This window comes from Urocampus carinirostris, chromosome 6 (genome assembly GCF_059441175.1).
Source record: "Urocampus carinirostris isolate Australia breed hairy pipefish chromosome 6, RoL_Ucar_1.0, whole genome shotgun sequence".
NCBI classification, from domain to species: domain Eukaryota; kingdom Metazoa; phylum Chordata; class Actinopteri; order Syngnathiformes; family Syngnathidae; genus Urocampus; species Urocampus carinirostris.
In genome coordinates, this window is record NC_142354.1 from 34,961,214 (window position 1) to 34,975,537 (window position 14,324).

The following is a 14,324-nucleotide window of genomic DNA, read 5'->3' on the forward strand; positions in this document are numbered from 1 at the left end:
CCCCTTTTCTGCTTGTGTTTGCCTGATCGTCAATAACATTGCGTTCTAAGTTGTACACAAACGTGAAAAGCTTGAAGAACCTACATTATGAACAAGATTTTCAATTTGGAGTTTCTTGAGAACCCACCATGCCACCAGCAGGGGAAGATGCTTTAAACTTCTTGACATACCCTAGCAGAGTTTCTTAACTGGTGGGTCGGGACCCAAAAGTGGGTTGTGGATCCGTTTTAGGGGGTCACAGATTTTGTTTATATAAAATGTCAATGCCTGCATCGACCAACCGGCAAAAATGGGTAGCTGCGTCGTTGCTGACATATAATTTTGGGGAATTTTTTTCAGGCTCGACGTTTCGCTGTTGTCAGGGACTTTAAAGGACTATTTTCCAGGCTTGATGCGTTGTTGCTGTCATGCACTTCCTGGACAAATTTCAAGATATTACCTATTGTTTTATTTTATTGATGTTCTTTGTTTTCTGTACTTTTACCCAATGCTAAATCTTTTGCAGAAGTGGTAAATCCTCCGGGAGGCTCCTTCTCAAGATTTCTTATTTCTTTGTGCTAAGGTTTTGAATTTTTCCTTGCCCGCATGTTGGTTTAAGATCAGGGGATGTTGTAATTATAACCTGTGCAGTCTTTAGAAACATTTTGTGATTAAGGATGCATTTGACTTGACTTGAAAAAAAAACTGAGGTTCAATTACACAGTACATGACGATAATGACGATTTCTTCTTACTGTTCAGTCAATCAGTGCTGTCCCAATTGTGAGGGACAACCTCTCATTTTATTGTGATTTTGTTGGGTTTATTTCCTTTTTCTGCCCAGAGTAATGGTCCCACGCTTTTGGGCACCTGTTGCAGCAAGATGTTGGACAATTATGTCAGCTCCTTTTAGGTGAGGCTCATGTTATGTAAAATAGAGGCAAACTTTTTTCAAACTATGAAGTACACAGTTCCCTCGATACTTTGTGCTTCAGTTATTGCTGGTTCAATCATTTGCAAATATTGAATTTAATGAGTGGTTAGTGCGTCCGCGGCAAAGTTCTGAGGTCATGGAACTAATCCAGCTACCAGCCTTTCTGTGCAGAGTTTGCATGTTCTCTCTGTGCTGGCGTGGGTTTTTCCTTCCACATTCCAAAAACATGCATGTCAGGTTGATGGGACGGTCCAAATTGTCCCTAGGCGTGAATGAGCGAGTGAGTTGTCTGTGTGCCCTGCGACTGGCTGGCAACCAGTTCAGGGTGTCCCCTTCCCACTGCCCGAAGATAGCTTGGATGGGCTCCAGCACACCAGCGACCCTACTGAGGATAAGCAGTGCGGATAATGGATGGATGGATGGATGTTATTGGTACCAACAGATTGTGTTTTGCAGACAGCAGTGACTGATTTTGCAGGGCGATATGTTTGGGTGGGTGTGACCGTGTCCGCGACTGTGATAGTGTCAAGAAAACTGCCGCTATGAACAATCTGGGAAGCATTGCGACCCCTAACTTTTACCGCCTCGTTACATTGAAAATAAATTAAATCAAATTGGACTCCAAGGAAAAGTCTGAACAGGGCTAAGAGACGCCAGCGGGTGCTATGTGGATTGTTATCGCGTTTGGGAATCCACTGAGGCAGCGTCAAAAGACAAAACAATAGCCTAGCTGCAGGTCTGGCCTACTGCTAACAGCTTGGCTAACAAATCTGCTAAGCCATCGCTGCGGACCCTGTGTCTTTCCAATGCCATGTCCATTACACATGAAACCAATGCCTTGGAACAACAACCCGCTAGATTTGGGACAGTGTTATTTTAATCATCGCGAAGATCTGGCTCAATTCGAGGACACTTAATGCTATCGTGCAGATAGCCAGCCTCTATCTAAATTGCTTTCTTACACTGAAAGAAAAAGCCATCAAATTTCGTTTTACTTTTGTAATACAATTAACCAATTATTAAACTGCAATTATGTGTCGTGCGTTAGTATTTGTAGATGTATAATTGTGATTTTGTTGTATACTCTGAGTCGGTAATGACTTCATCTTGAGCAGGGGTGTCAAATTCATTTTAACTCGGGGGCCACACGATAGAACAAACATTCTGTCGGGGGCCGGACTAGTAGATTAAAGGGAAAGAAAAAGAGATAAAGAAATAAGAGAAAGAGGGAGGGGAAAGGAGAGAGGGCGGGACAAAAAAAGAAAAAAGTGAGAGAGAGAGCGAGCGTGAGAAAAAAAGATAAAAAGTTATGAGAGAGGGGGGAAAAGAAAAGGAGAGGAGGAAAGAAATCCAAAGAGAAATAGAAAGACAAAAGGAGAGAAAAGAGAAAAGAAAGCGCAAGGGGTATGAAGAGAGAAAGAGAAAAGAGAGAAAAGAGAGAAAAAGAAAAAAGGAAGTTAGAGCAAAAGAGGTTAAAAGACACAGAGAGAGAAAGAGACAAAGCAACAAAAGAAGAGAAAAAAGAGAGACACAGAGAGTGAAAGAGACAGAGTGGGAGAAAAGAGTGGAAAAGAAGAGAGAGAGGAGAGAGAGGAGAGAGAGAGAGAGAGAGAGAGAGAGAGAGAGAGAGAGAGAGAGAGAGAGAGAGAGAGAGAGAGAGAGAGAGAGAGAGAGAGAGAGAGAGAGAGAGAGAGAGAGAGAGAGAGAGATATAAATAAATACAAGTACAGTGTCTTTGTGAGAGGCACGGGGCTTTGGCAACATCAAGTCGACATATTTCAACCTGCAACTTGTTTTTCTCTTGCGCTTCTCTGAGTGTTGTCTCACGGGCCGGATTCAATCCCTTAGCGGAACTGATCTGGCCCGCGGGCCGCCTGTTTGACACCTGTGATCTTGAGGTTAGTTTAACCCTTTGGGAGCTTTTCTTTGCTACATCTCTATATTTTAAAAAATGCATGTTTATATGATAGTTTGTGTGTTTTCCTCATCATATAAATCCATATTGTCTTTGATGAATGAATCATGGGTTTTTTTACCACTTACAGGCGCTAAATAATACGCACTGTCCCTTTGAAAAAAAAAGAAATCAAGGCTCATTTGTTTGCGCACACCTGACACTTGAGTCCCAGGTCATGATGGATGAGGCAAGATGGGGGAAATGATGAACAGAGGTCATCTACCCCCACCCAAAGCATCCATCTTCATCAAGGTTCGGGTCAAAATATTCCATAGGCTGAAAGCGCTTTGAGGATTATGAATGTGTTTGTTATGTGTGAGTGTCAACTTCAAGCTGAATACAAATACTAGACATTCTTTAATCATTCTTTTTTGTCCGTTTCAATAACATCTTTTTCTGTTGTTTTGTGTGTGTGTGTGTGTGTATATATCTATTTACGGTAATAGTTAAGAATGTATCCTGTATTCATCTACAGTATTTGATTTTGTTTCTATTTGTTATCTTAGGGCAGGGGTGTCAACTCATTTTAACTCGGGGGCCACACGATAGAACAAACATTCTCTCGGGGGCCGGACTAGTAGATTAAAGAGAAAGAAAAAGAGAGATAAAGAAATAAGAGAAAGAGGGAGGGAAAAGGAGAGAGGGCGGGACAAAGAAAGAAAAAGAGAGAGTGGGTGACGGGTTGAGAAACAAAAGAGATAAAAAGTCGTGAGGAGGGGGAAAAGAAAGGGAGAGGAAGAAATAAATCCAAAGAGAAATAGAAAGACAGAAGGAGAGAGACGGAAAAAAAAGCGCGAAAGGTAGAAAAGAGAAAGAGAAAAGAGAGAAAAGGAAAAAAAAGGAAGTTAGAGCTAAATGAGTTAAAAAGAGAGAAAAGAGACAAAGTGCAACAAAGGAAGAGAAAAAGAGAGACACAGAGAGTGAAAGAGACAGAGACAGAGAGTGGGAGAAAAGGGGTGGAAAAGAAAGAAAGAGAGAGAGAGAGAGAGAGAGAGAGAGAGAGAGAGAGAGAGAGAGAGAGAGAGAGAGAGAGAGAGAGAGAAATAAAATATAAGTACAGTGTCTTTGTCAAGGCACCTTTCTTTGGCAACATCAAGTGGACATATTTCAACCTGCAGCTTGTTTTTTCTCTTGCGCTTCTCTGAGTGTGGTCTCGCGGGCCGGATTCAATCCCTTAGCGGGCCTGATCTGGCCCGCGGCCGCCTGTTTGACACCTGTGTCTTAGGGTGTGTTTTTATTTTTAAGAAAACATATACATTGGTTTTTGTCTTAGTGGTGCACCAATTTATTGGCCAGTCTCTTCTTTGGCCCGCGTTTTTTGAATACGGGTGTGTTCAGTGATTGGCCAAACACTTCCAAAAAAAAGCTCTTTTAATTTAAAAAAAAAAAAATTGCTATCGTGCAGATAGCCAGCCTCTCTCTAAATTGCTTTCTTACACTCTCCTTCTTATTCATTTTTTTTCTTTTTGCCTTTTTTTCTAGGATTAATAATACATTAAACCTTTACCTTGATTTAAAACTCCAACTTTAAGAAACTATTTCACAACTGTTTGTTCATATAACAATAACAATTAAAAAACAGACAAACTGAAAAGCCAGTTTTTGTTCGGTGCTTGTGTACAAAACATCCTGGTTGCTTTGACAACGATCGATCTATTTGTTGATAAAATGATCCCATTTTTGCACAATGTAACCCCAATTTTTTTTTCTTTTTTTAAAAAACTAAGTTGGAGTGACACGTTTTAAATAGATACATATATTTTTTTTTTCCCTGATTAAAAATGTATATATTTTTCACAAAAACGCAGGAAATTGGGTCAACTGATCAGAATCGGTCAATGCTTGACCCAAATTGGGTTATTTTTGACACAACACTTTCTAAGGGTGTATTAACTTATCTTTTATATGTGTCTGTTTTTATAATAACAACAATAAATGCAACTTTTTAAATTAATGTTTGCTTTTTTGTTATTCATATATATAAAATGTATATGTTTATTTAAGGTTGGGGATGTTTTTATTACCATTCAGTACATCACTATGGCCAAAATCAAGTCCCGTGCCACATTTGGCCCACAAGATGTTTTTCTTGATTCAGATTCAGATTCAGATTCAGATCTACTTTATTGTCATTCTTGTACACGTGTATACAGAACGAAATGTCGATACATCTGACCCGCACAGTTTCCTTGAATGTACAGATATAAATAAAATGTTGTATTGAGTTGGAGTATTGAGTACTAATAATATACTAAATAATTATGGCTATGTATAGTATTTTACAGTAGCGCAAATAGTGCAAGAGGAGCAGCTAACCAGATAACCAGCTCAGTAGCCTAGATGGTAAGGCGCCCGCTTTGAGACTGGGAGGTTCGGGTTCGCGCCCCGGCCGAGTCATTCCTAAGACTTAAAAAGTGGTCGGCGGCGCCCTCTGTTGGCTGCGGCTGCATCGGCTCGCTACAACGGGTCAGGTGCAATCGACATTTCGTTCTGTGTACATTGTTACACAGAATGACAATACAAGGAAATTATTATTATTATTATGTGCAAAATGGGCAGTCAGGTAAACAAGTCAGGTAAACAGTAACAATAACACTGTAAATAACAATAACACTGTAGTAACAATAACACTGTAAAGTAACAATAACACTGTAAACTATTGTATTAAAACACAAGAATTATTGTTTCATTTCTTTTTATTCCTACTGGACTTTAATTCTCCTTGAAGAAAGTTGTTTTTGAGTTAATAAATGTTTGCACTTTATTTTTTGTAAATCAATCCGTTTCTATTCAAAAATAAAAATCAGTTGAATGAATGATAGAAAATTACCTTTTTTTTCTTTTTTGAAGTCAATTTAGCCCACTTTTGCTAAAATAGAAACTTTTTACTACTGATGGTGCCTGAACAGTAGCACTCACTTTTATTCCATGCTCATAATATTAAGGGGATTTTCATATCGAGGGAAATCTACTTTTGTACCATTTGAGAATTAAAAATGACTGTCAGAGGCAGGGGATAACAATGCTTTATTTATCTGAGCATATTGGAATACATATGTCTGTGATATGTTTATTGTTTTTAAAATTGGACAAATGTTGAGAATAATTTAATAGGATCCCAGTTTTATTTTGACTATTATTGTCCACTATTGTTCGTTGCTGTTCTTTGGTAACCCTTTAGGACTGATCTGTTTTTGTAACCTTCGAAATTTAATAAAAAGAGGGGGCTTTAAGTTGGTATTTTGGACGGCATGGAATTCTCTCATCTGAAGGTTTCTCTCCCGTCCCTCCTTGCATGTCCAAAATCAATTAACCTCTTCTCTCCTTATTTTGAGTATCTACTAAAGTATTAACTTTACAGTTGGGATTTCAATGGGTTCACTGACTAGACTATATGCAGGGTTGGGTAGGGTTACTTTAACTTGATTACTTTCAATTACTTTTGGATTACTTCAATACCAAATATGCTAATAAAAGACAAAAGAAACTAAATATGAATAAAATGACTAAATTTTGTGCAGGCTTGGGGAGTAATGAAAAACATTGAACGGCAAAAATGTATTTTCATTTTCTTTCTGTCGCATTTTATGTTAGTTTTGCCGGAGATCAAAGAGATCAAAGCCAGGAGAGAAAGCTTACCACGTGTTGTGAGTCATAATTTTATTCATGACTAAATGCATACTTTTAAAACATTCTTAACATGATATCAGTCTCAGCCTTCCATTTATTTGACTTTGACACCCTTGGAGTACATTGTTGTTTTAGTAGCAGTGCTATATTTAGTACATTTTTTTTCAGTATCCCTTCACAATATGGTAAATAACGATGATGTCATTTAATTCACTCTGTTTTTTTCAACTGTAGTTGACTTATCAGCAGGGTTGGGTAGGATTACTTTAACTTGATTACTTTCAATTACTTTTGGATTACTCCGATACCAAAGATGCTAATAAAAGACAAAATAAACTAAATATGAATAAAATGATGACTCACAACACGTGGTAAGCTTTCTCTCCTGGCTTTGATCTCTTTGATCTCCGGCAAAACTAACATAAAATGCAACAGAAACAAAATAAAAACAGCTTCCCAACATCATTTTTTCCGTTCCATGTATTCTGTTACTCCCCAAGCCTGCACAAAATTTAGTGATTTTATTCATATTTAGTTTCTTTTGTCTTTTTTAGTATATTTGGTATTGGAGTAATCCAAAAGTAATTGAAAGTAATCAAGTTAAAGTAACCCTATATTTAGTACATTTTTTCAGTATCCCTTCACAATATGGTAAATAACAAGGATTTCATCTAATTCACTCTCGTTTTTTCAACTGTAGTTGACTTATCAGCCTGTATATAAGATGACGTCAGTGTTCCAATTTTGCAATTTAAGGTTCTAGTGCAGTAGAGGTATGTATTGGGTTGGTTTGTGTCGTATTTTGTCACCTTGATTTCTGCAATATTATTGAACAATTGAACAAACTGAAATAGTTATGTATTTGTATCTCTCGTGACCAAATGCATTAGAAACAGGGTTGGGTAGGGTTACTTTAACTGGATTACTTTCAATTACTCTTGGATTACTCCGATACCAAATATGCTAATAAAAGACAAAAGAAACTAAATGAAATGAAAATGAAATGATTTGCATTTATATAGCGCTTTTCAAGTCAATGACTTCCCAAAGCGCTTTACAATGTGCTCCACATTTCCCAATAGCGGCCTTGCAGCCATGTAAGGCGCTAACCTGCTTATTGAGGGTATTAGGGGTTCAGTGTCTTACCCAAGGACACTTCGACATGTAACACGGACGAGCCGGGGTTCGAACTGGGATCCCTTGATCCCAAGACGAGCGCTCTACCTCCTGAGCTACTGCCGCCCCAAATATGAATAAAATGATGACTCACAACACGTGGTAAGCTTTCTCTCCTGGCTTTGATCTCTTTGATCTCCAGCAAAACTAACATAAAATGCGACAGCTTGCCAACATCATTTTTGCTGTTCCATGTATTCCGTTACTCCCCAAGTCTGCACAGAATTTAGTAACTTTATTCATATTTAGTTTATTTTGTCTTTTATTAGCATATTTGGTATTGGAGTAATCCAAAAGTAATTGAAAGTAATCAAGTTAAAGTAACCCTACCCAACCCTGATTAGAAATAATAATGATAATAGGCTGAAGAGTGTAATGGACGTGCAGAAAACGTCGTGTTCCGCTCACCACCAGGACGAATCGACTCTCGGTGTGCAGACGAGCAGAAGCCAAGTGAGGATATAAACTTTGGCTTTGGAGTTTGCGCGCCGAGTCCTTCTGCCCATGGTCCAGTCCGGAGATTGCACCCTCATGTTTGGTCGCGGATCGGGGTTCGTTCGACGCCCATCCTTAAGAACCCAAAAAGCAAAACGCATCCAAAAAGGTTCCGAGCTCCAAATGCGAGTCCCCACGTCCTGCACAGCACCCGTCCTGTAAATGTATAAAGCTCAGGTAGGATTCCACCAATATAACCTCTAATTTTGAATTAAAATATCATCGATCCATTCAAATGAGTGAAATCCTCATTTCTAAGATATGTCTCTGGACTTTTCTTTAAAAATAATAATAAACACACGTAAATCTGGCGTGCGCAGTGGAGGATGCGCAAACATTCAGAGTACACGCGCGCACAAGTCTCTTGCACCCCAAACGTGCGAGATTGGACGTGACACACCCTTTCACCGTCCCCGCCCCCCTGCACCCTCCCCACATTGCAACCGAGCCCACCAACCATCACCTCGTTTTATCTCATGATTTGAAAAGACTTAAAGGGACATTGTGTACTGTTTAGCACCTCCTAGCGGTAAAAAAATATAGTCATTGAAAAAAGAACAATATTGATTTGAACCATAACCATATAAACTGTGCATGTTTTTAAGTACTTGTAGGTTAACAAATATATATTTATTTTACAAAAAAATAGACTCACCTACAGAGAGCTGACATGCTTATCCACCTGCTTCTCAGGCAGAGGTGTCAAACTCCTTTTAACTCAGGGGCCACACGATAGAACAGGGGTGTCAAACTCAATTATACAGAGGGCTAGATCTCAAACCACACCTTAGGTCGCGGGCGGAACAGGATAAATACCGTAAATTCCGGACTATAAGCCGCTACTTTTTCCCCAAACTTTCAACCCTGCGGCTTATTCAGTGATGCGGCCAATTTATGTGAATTTTCTAATGGCCGCCAGCGGCACTCGAGTACCAAAGGTAAGATTTAGACCGGTGGAATATATGCGCCGAGGAAGACTGCAACTTCTTGGCTTGACTAGCGGCGAGAAATCTTTCACTAAAACTGCGTGGGACGACGTCTATATCACACTGTTTCTTTCTGACACTGAGGAAGACGACTTTGATGGCTTCAGTTCTAAGGAGGAAGATGAGGACGGTTTACCGTGATTTTTACAAGTACGGTATGTTTTTTTTAACAGACCCCTTTACTGTGTTGCGAGCCTGTTGCTAGCGTGTTGCTACCATTAACTGCCCTGTCAGGCACGGTTTGGGATGAAAGTTATATTATTATTATTAAAGCTTTGAAAACTCTCTCGGTGTATCGTCTTTCTTTGTAAATATGTGTAACCATGTATAATATGTATTTGCAACTGTATATGTTTGTAATGTATTTATTTGTATTTATTTTGGACACTTATTCTTATATGTCTTGCACGGGCCAATTAAAAAGAAGGGGCGTAACAAACGAGGGGTGACGGGAAGTGGGGACCGGTAAAGGTGAGTGTTTGTGGACACGGCGCACAATAGTGGATATATATTTTTCCCACCCTTAGCTTTGGAAATATACACTTTTTTCCTTGGATTACTTTCAACGGGACCCGGACTCTGCCGGTCTGCATCAAACCTTAAGTACCGGTATCATTTTCCATTCAATTTGCCGGTTGTGATTTTTGGACTGTGTACTTTAATGCAGGACATTTAGTTTCAATTGCGGGACTTACAGTCCGGTCTGGGTTAATTTTGTGTTTGTGATACATTCTTTTAATATGGGCGCATGCGGCTTATATACAGGTGCGGCTCGTGTAAGTACAAAATCGGTTTTCCTCTGAAAATGTGGTGGGTGCGGCTTATAATCCGGTGCGCTCTATAGTCCGGAATTTACGGTATTCATTGTATACACTTTCCTTTTTAAAAATAAATAAATGAATAGATATGAATTTAAAACAGTCAGAAATATTATTCCAGGATACATTAAACATTACATGAAATAAAAATCGTTGCTATCCATAAAAAGATCTCCTGTCAAAACTAAAAAAATGAAAATATGAAAAAACGGAAAATATAAATAAAATTTGTGCTTTTCACTTTGGGAATTTGCTTTTGTGAAAAACATCTTCATATTCTTCTTTAACTCTTCAACTTTCTGTGTCTTTTCTCTGGATTCAAGGTTTTTAATCTTACTCCAAAGTTTTGTCTTGTAGTGCCGTTTTACATTAAATTCCTTAATTACGGCCACAAAAATAAGACACACGGGTTTACCGGCAATGTCAGTTAACATCATTTTCTCGGCCATTGTGGTTTTTAGTATCCGAGTATAATTTGAAAGTTATCAGGGTTTCATAGACCCGGGCCATGATAGTAGACAGGGTTGGGTAGGGTTACTTTAACTTGATTACTTTCAATTACCTTTGGATTACTCCATTACCAAATATGCCAATAAAAGGCAAAATAAACTAAATATGAATAAAATTATGTCTCACAACACGTGGTAAGCTTTCTCTCCTGGCTTTGATCTCCGGCAAAACTAACATAAAATGCGACAGAAACAAAATGAAAATAAATCCAAACAGCTTGCCAACATCATTTTTGCCGTTCCATGTATTCCGTTACTCCCTAAGCCTGCACAAAATTTAGTAATTTTATTCATATTTAATTTATTTTGTCTTTTATTAGCACATTTGGTATTGGAGTAATCCAGAAGTAATTGAAAGTAATCCAGTTAAAGTAACCCTACCCAACCCTAGTAGATGTATATAAAAAAGGATTTCACGGGCCGGATATAATTGTACGCCGGGCCGGATGTGGCCCGCGGGCCGTGAGTTTAACACCTGTGCTCGACATCATGTTAGTGTCATCCTGCTGGCCAGCTGCGCTCTACCAGGGGCTCCCAGAGGCAAGCGGGGGGTCCGGAGCACCTATTCTGGGCTGCTCTCATGGCCCTGAGCTAAATTTGGGGGGCGGAGGGAGACTCGTCGGATGCTGGGAATGTTAGACGGATGGGGTAGAAGATGGGGGGGCGGTAATGACAAGCATCCCTACCCGCCCCTCCTTGAACTCGCCGCCGTGTTATCATGTATCTTCATTGTGCAAAGTCATAAAGCAAAATGGTGACAGTGTTGCTCTTCTGTATTTATAACAGTGCTTCCCATGATTGCATGGGGATTTTTTCTACAGTGGAAAAAATCCTACACGCCCTTGATAAAGTTTAGTTTAGTAAAAAGCAGAACATGAATGTGATTTACAACCTTAACAATCTATTAAAAACAATTTTCAGGGGAAGGGGAAATAAAACTTAATTGTGCTTTTCGAGCTTTAATAACGGTTTCCTAAATTAGAGTGTGGGTATACAGCACAGGTGTCAAACAGGCGGCCCGCGGGCCAGATCAGGCCCGCTAAGGGATTGAATCCGGCCCGCGAGACAACACTCAGAGAAGCGCAAGAGAAAAACAAGCTGCAGGTTAAAATATGTCAACTTGATGTTGCCAAAGCCAGGTGCCTCTCACAAAGACACTCTACTTGTATTTATTTCTCTCTCTCTGTCTCTCTTCCACACCTTTTCTCCCACTCTCTGTCTCTGTCTCTTTCACTCTCTGTGTCTCTCTTTTTCTCTTCCTTTGTTGCTCTTTGTCTCTTTCTCTCTCTGTATCTTTTTAACTTATTTTGCTCTAACTTCATTTTTTCTTTTTCTCTCTTTTCTCTTTCTCTCTTCCTACCCTTCGCGCTTTCTTTTCTCTTTTCTCTCCTTCTGTCTTTCTATTTCTCTTTGGATTTCTTTCTTCCTCTCCCTTTCTTTCCCCCTTTCTCACGACTTATCTTTTTATCTCTTTTTTTTCACGCTCTCTCCCTCTCTCTCTTTCTTTGTCCCACCCTCTCTCTTCTTTTCCACCCCTCTTTCTCTTATTTCTTTATCTCTTTTTTTCTTTCTCTTTAATCTACAAGTCTGGCCCCCGACAGAATGTTTGTTCTATCGTGTGGCCCCCAAGTTAAAATGAGTTTGACACCCCTGGTATACAGTGTTCATTTTACCTGTGAAAAGTGATGGGCATGCTCAAAAATCTATGGGTCCCCAAAATTTAGTGTTATCGAGGTTGAAATCGTAAATCGGCGACAAATATATTATATAAATCTATACATTAAATCAGTTTTAATCATCAGATTATTAATTCATTTTCTGCATCAAATTATTGTTGGTCATATACCGATTAAAGGGATAACCACAAACCTGTCTTTTTTTGTTTTATCCTTTTATACTTCATTTTTTTTCTTAACTTCTTTATACAACATAATATATCAATCATCAAAAGTGAGCCGTTTGAAAGCCGGCTCTTTTTAATGAGTTGAGCCAAAAAAGCCGATTCTCTAAAAAAAGACGGACTTCCTTTCACTACACGAGATCTCGTTGGCCGAGATCGGGTGCAGACGAAAACTCGAACCGCGAGACCAAAACAACAATGGTGGAACTGCCTGAAGAAAAGTTTGGAGTCCGATAAATCTGTTAAAAAAAAAGTAATCGGGTAATAATGACAATTTTGTGGCAAACGAGAACACTGTAAATGTGATTTATAACCTTAACAATCTATTAAAAAGATTTTTAGGGGAAGGGGAAATGAAACTTAATTGTGCTTTTTCGAGCTTTAATAACCGTTTCCTAAATTAGAGTGCGGGTATACTCAGATTGACCTATCACATTCATAATGTGATCTATTAGTGAATTATGCATGTGCATGCAAAACGTGTATTGAAAGTTGGTCTACAGAAATGAATGATTGTATTTATTGTACGTGCCCCTTGTGATTGTCTCTTTCTAACATTTGACCCCCTGAATAGAAATCTAGAGTTCTGTTGAGGCCCGTATTGAAGATGCCCGATTGACCAAATGCAATACTGACCTCTAGAGGCCGTTCTCTAGAGGTACAGTGAATAAAAACCAGAGGCAGTAGCCCCCTTATATTTTCTAAATTATATGAATATATGCCGGGTTGGGTAGGGTTACTTTAAGTATGAATACAATTCCTAAATTTTGTGCAGGCTTGGGGAGTAACGGAACACATGGAACGGCAAAAATGATGTTGGCAAGCTGTTTGGATTTATTTTCATTTTGTTTCTGTCGCATTTTATGTTAGTTTTGCCGGAGATCAAACCCAGGAGAGAAAGCTTACCACGTGTTGTGAGTCATAATCTTATTCATATTTACTTTCTTTTGTCTTTTATTAGCATATTTGGTATTGGAGTAATCCAAAAGTAATTGAAAGTAATCAAGTTAAAGTAACCCTACACAACCCTGAATATATGTAGAGTTTGGATTTACATGCATAAACATAACATATTCTTAAGTTAAATCGGATCTTAAGTTTTTACATTTGATGAATAAAGTATAGTTATTTGGATTGTTTTAAATGAAAGAACATTTTGCATTCTTAAAAAGGTATGAATATTACACGATTGACTTGAGAAAATAGATGCTCAACAACTCTTTTTCCAAATTTTGTGTCATCATTTATTAAAATCTTCCTGCATATACAGAAGAGGAATGTGATATAGGAATTGATAAAAATATCAACTTTGCTGTCGATAAAAATACATACTGTATAAAAAATGATACCGTGCTTGTGGGAGATATCTTCTTAACTCAATGTACATTAAATTCACATAATAACAAAAAATGTATTAGGTAATACGGTAGTAACAAAAAAATAAACTGCATAGTTTCACAATTACAAAAGTAACAATTCAAATTTAGTATGAAGAATACAGAGACCAATCAATGTACATGATGCCATTTTACAAGTGTATACAAAACAGCAATCCCTCAAATTGATAATTCAAATAAATCAACCTTTTCTGTTCTTATAAAATCCTAAAATGTAAAAACACATCATAGTCTGTGCTCTAATTATATATATATATCATCTCATTAGCTGCACCGCTTATCCTCAGTAGGGTCGCGGGGGTGCTGGAGCCCATCCCAGCAATCATCGGGCAGTGGGCAGGGGACACCCTGAACTGGTTTCCAGCCAATCGCAGGGCACACAGGGACAGACAACTCGCTCGCTCATTCACACCTAGGGACAATTTGGACCGGCCAATCTACCTGAAATGCATGTCTTTGGAATGTGGGAGGAAACCGGAGTGCCCGGAGGAAACCCACGCAAGCACGGGGAGAACATACAAACTCCGCACAGTAAGTCCGGTAG

At 38.7% G+C, this 14,324-nt stretch overlaps 1 protein-coding gene across 1 annotated transcript in view; it reads right to left on the reverse strand.

The window, feature by feature from the left end:
* LOC148364665 (protein Wnt-2b-A-like) overlaps nucleotides 1-8,483 on the reverse strand; it is a 41,094-nt gene extending 32,611 nt beyond the window's left edge. The window contains exon 1 of the mRNA XM_088338846.1: nucleotides 8,084-8,483. Within this exon, the coding sequence (XP_088194972.1) occupies nucleotides 8,084-8,271 (188 nt within the window). The 5' untranslated portion in view covers nucleotides 8,272-8,483. The remainder of the gene's footprint in view (nucleotides 1-8,083) is intronic.
* Nucleotides 8,484-14,324: the final 5,841 nt, after the last annotated feature.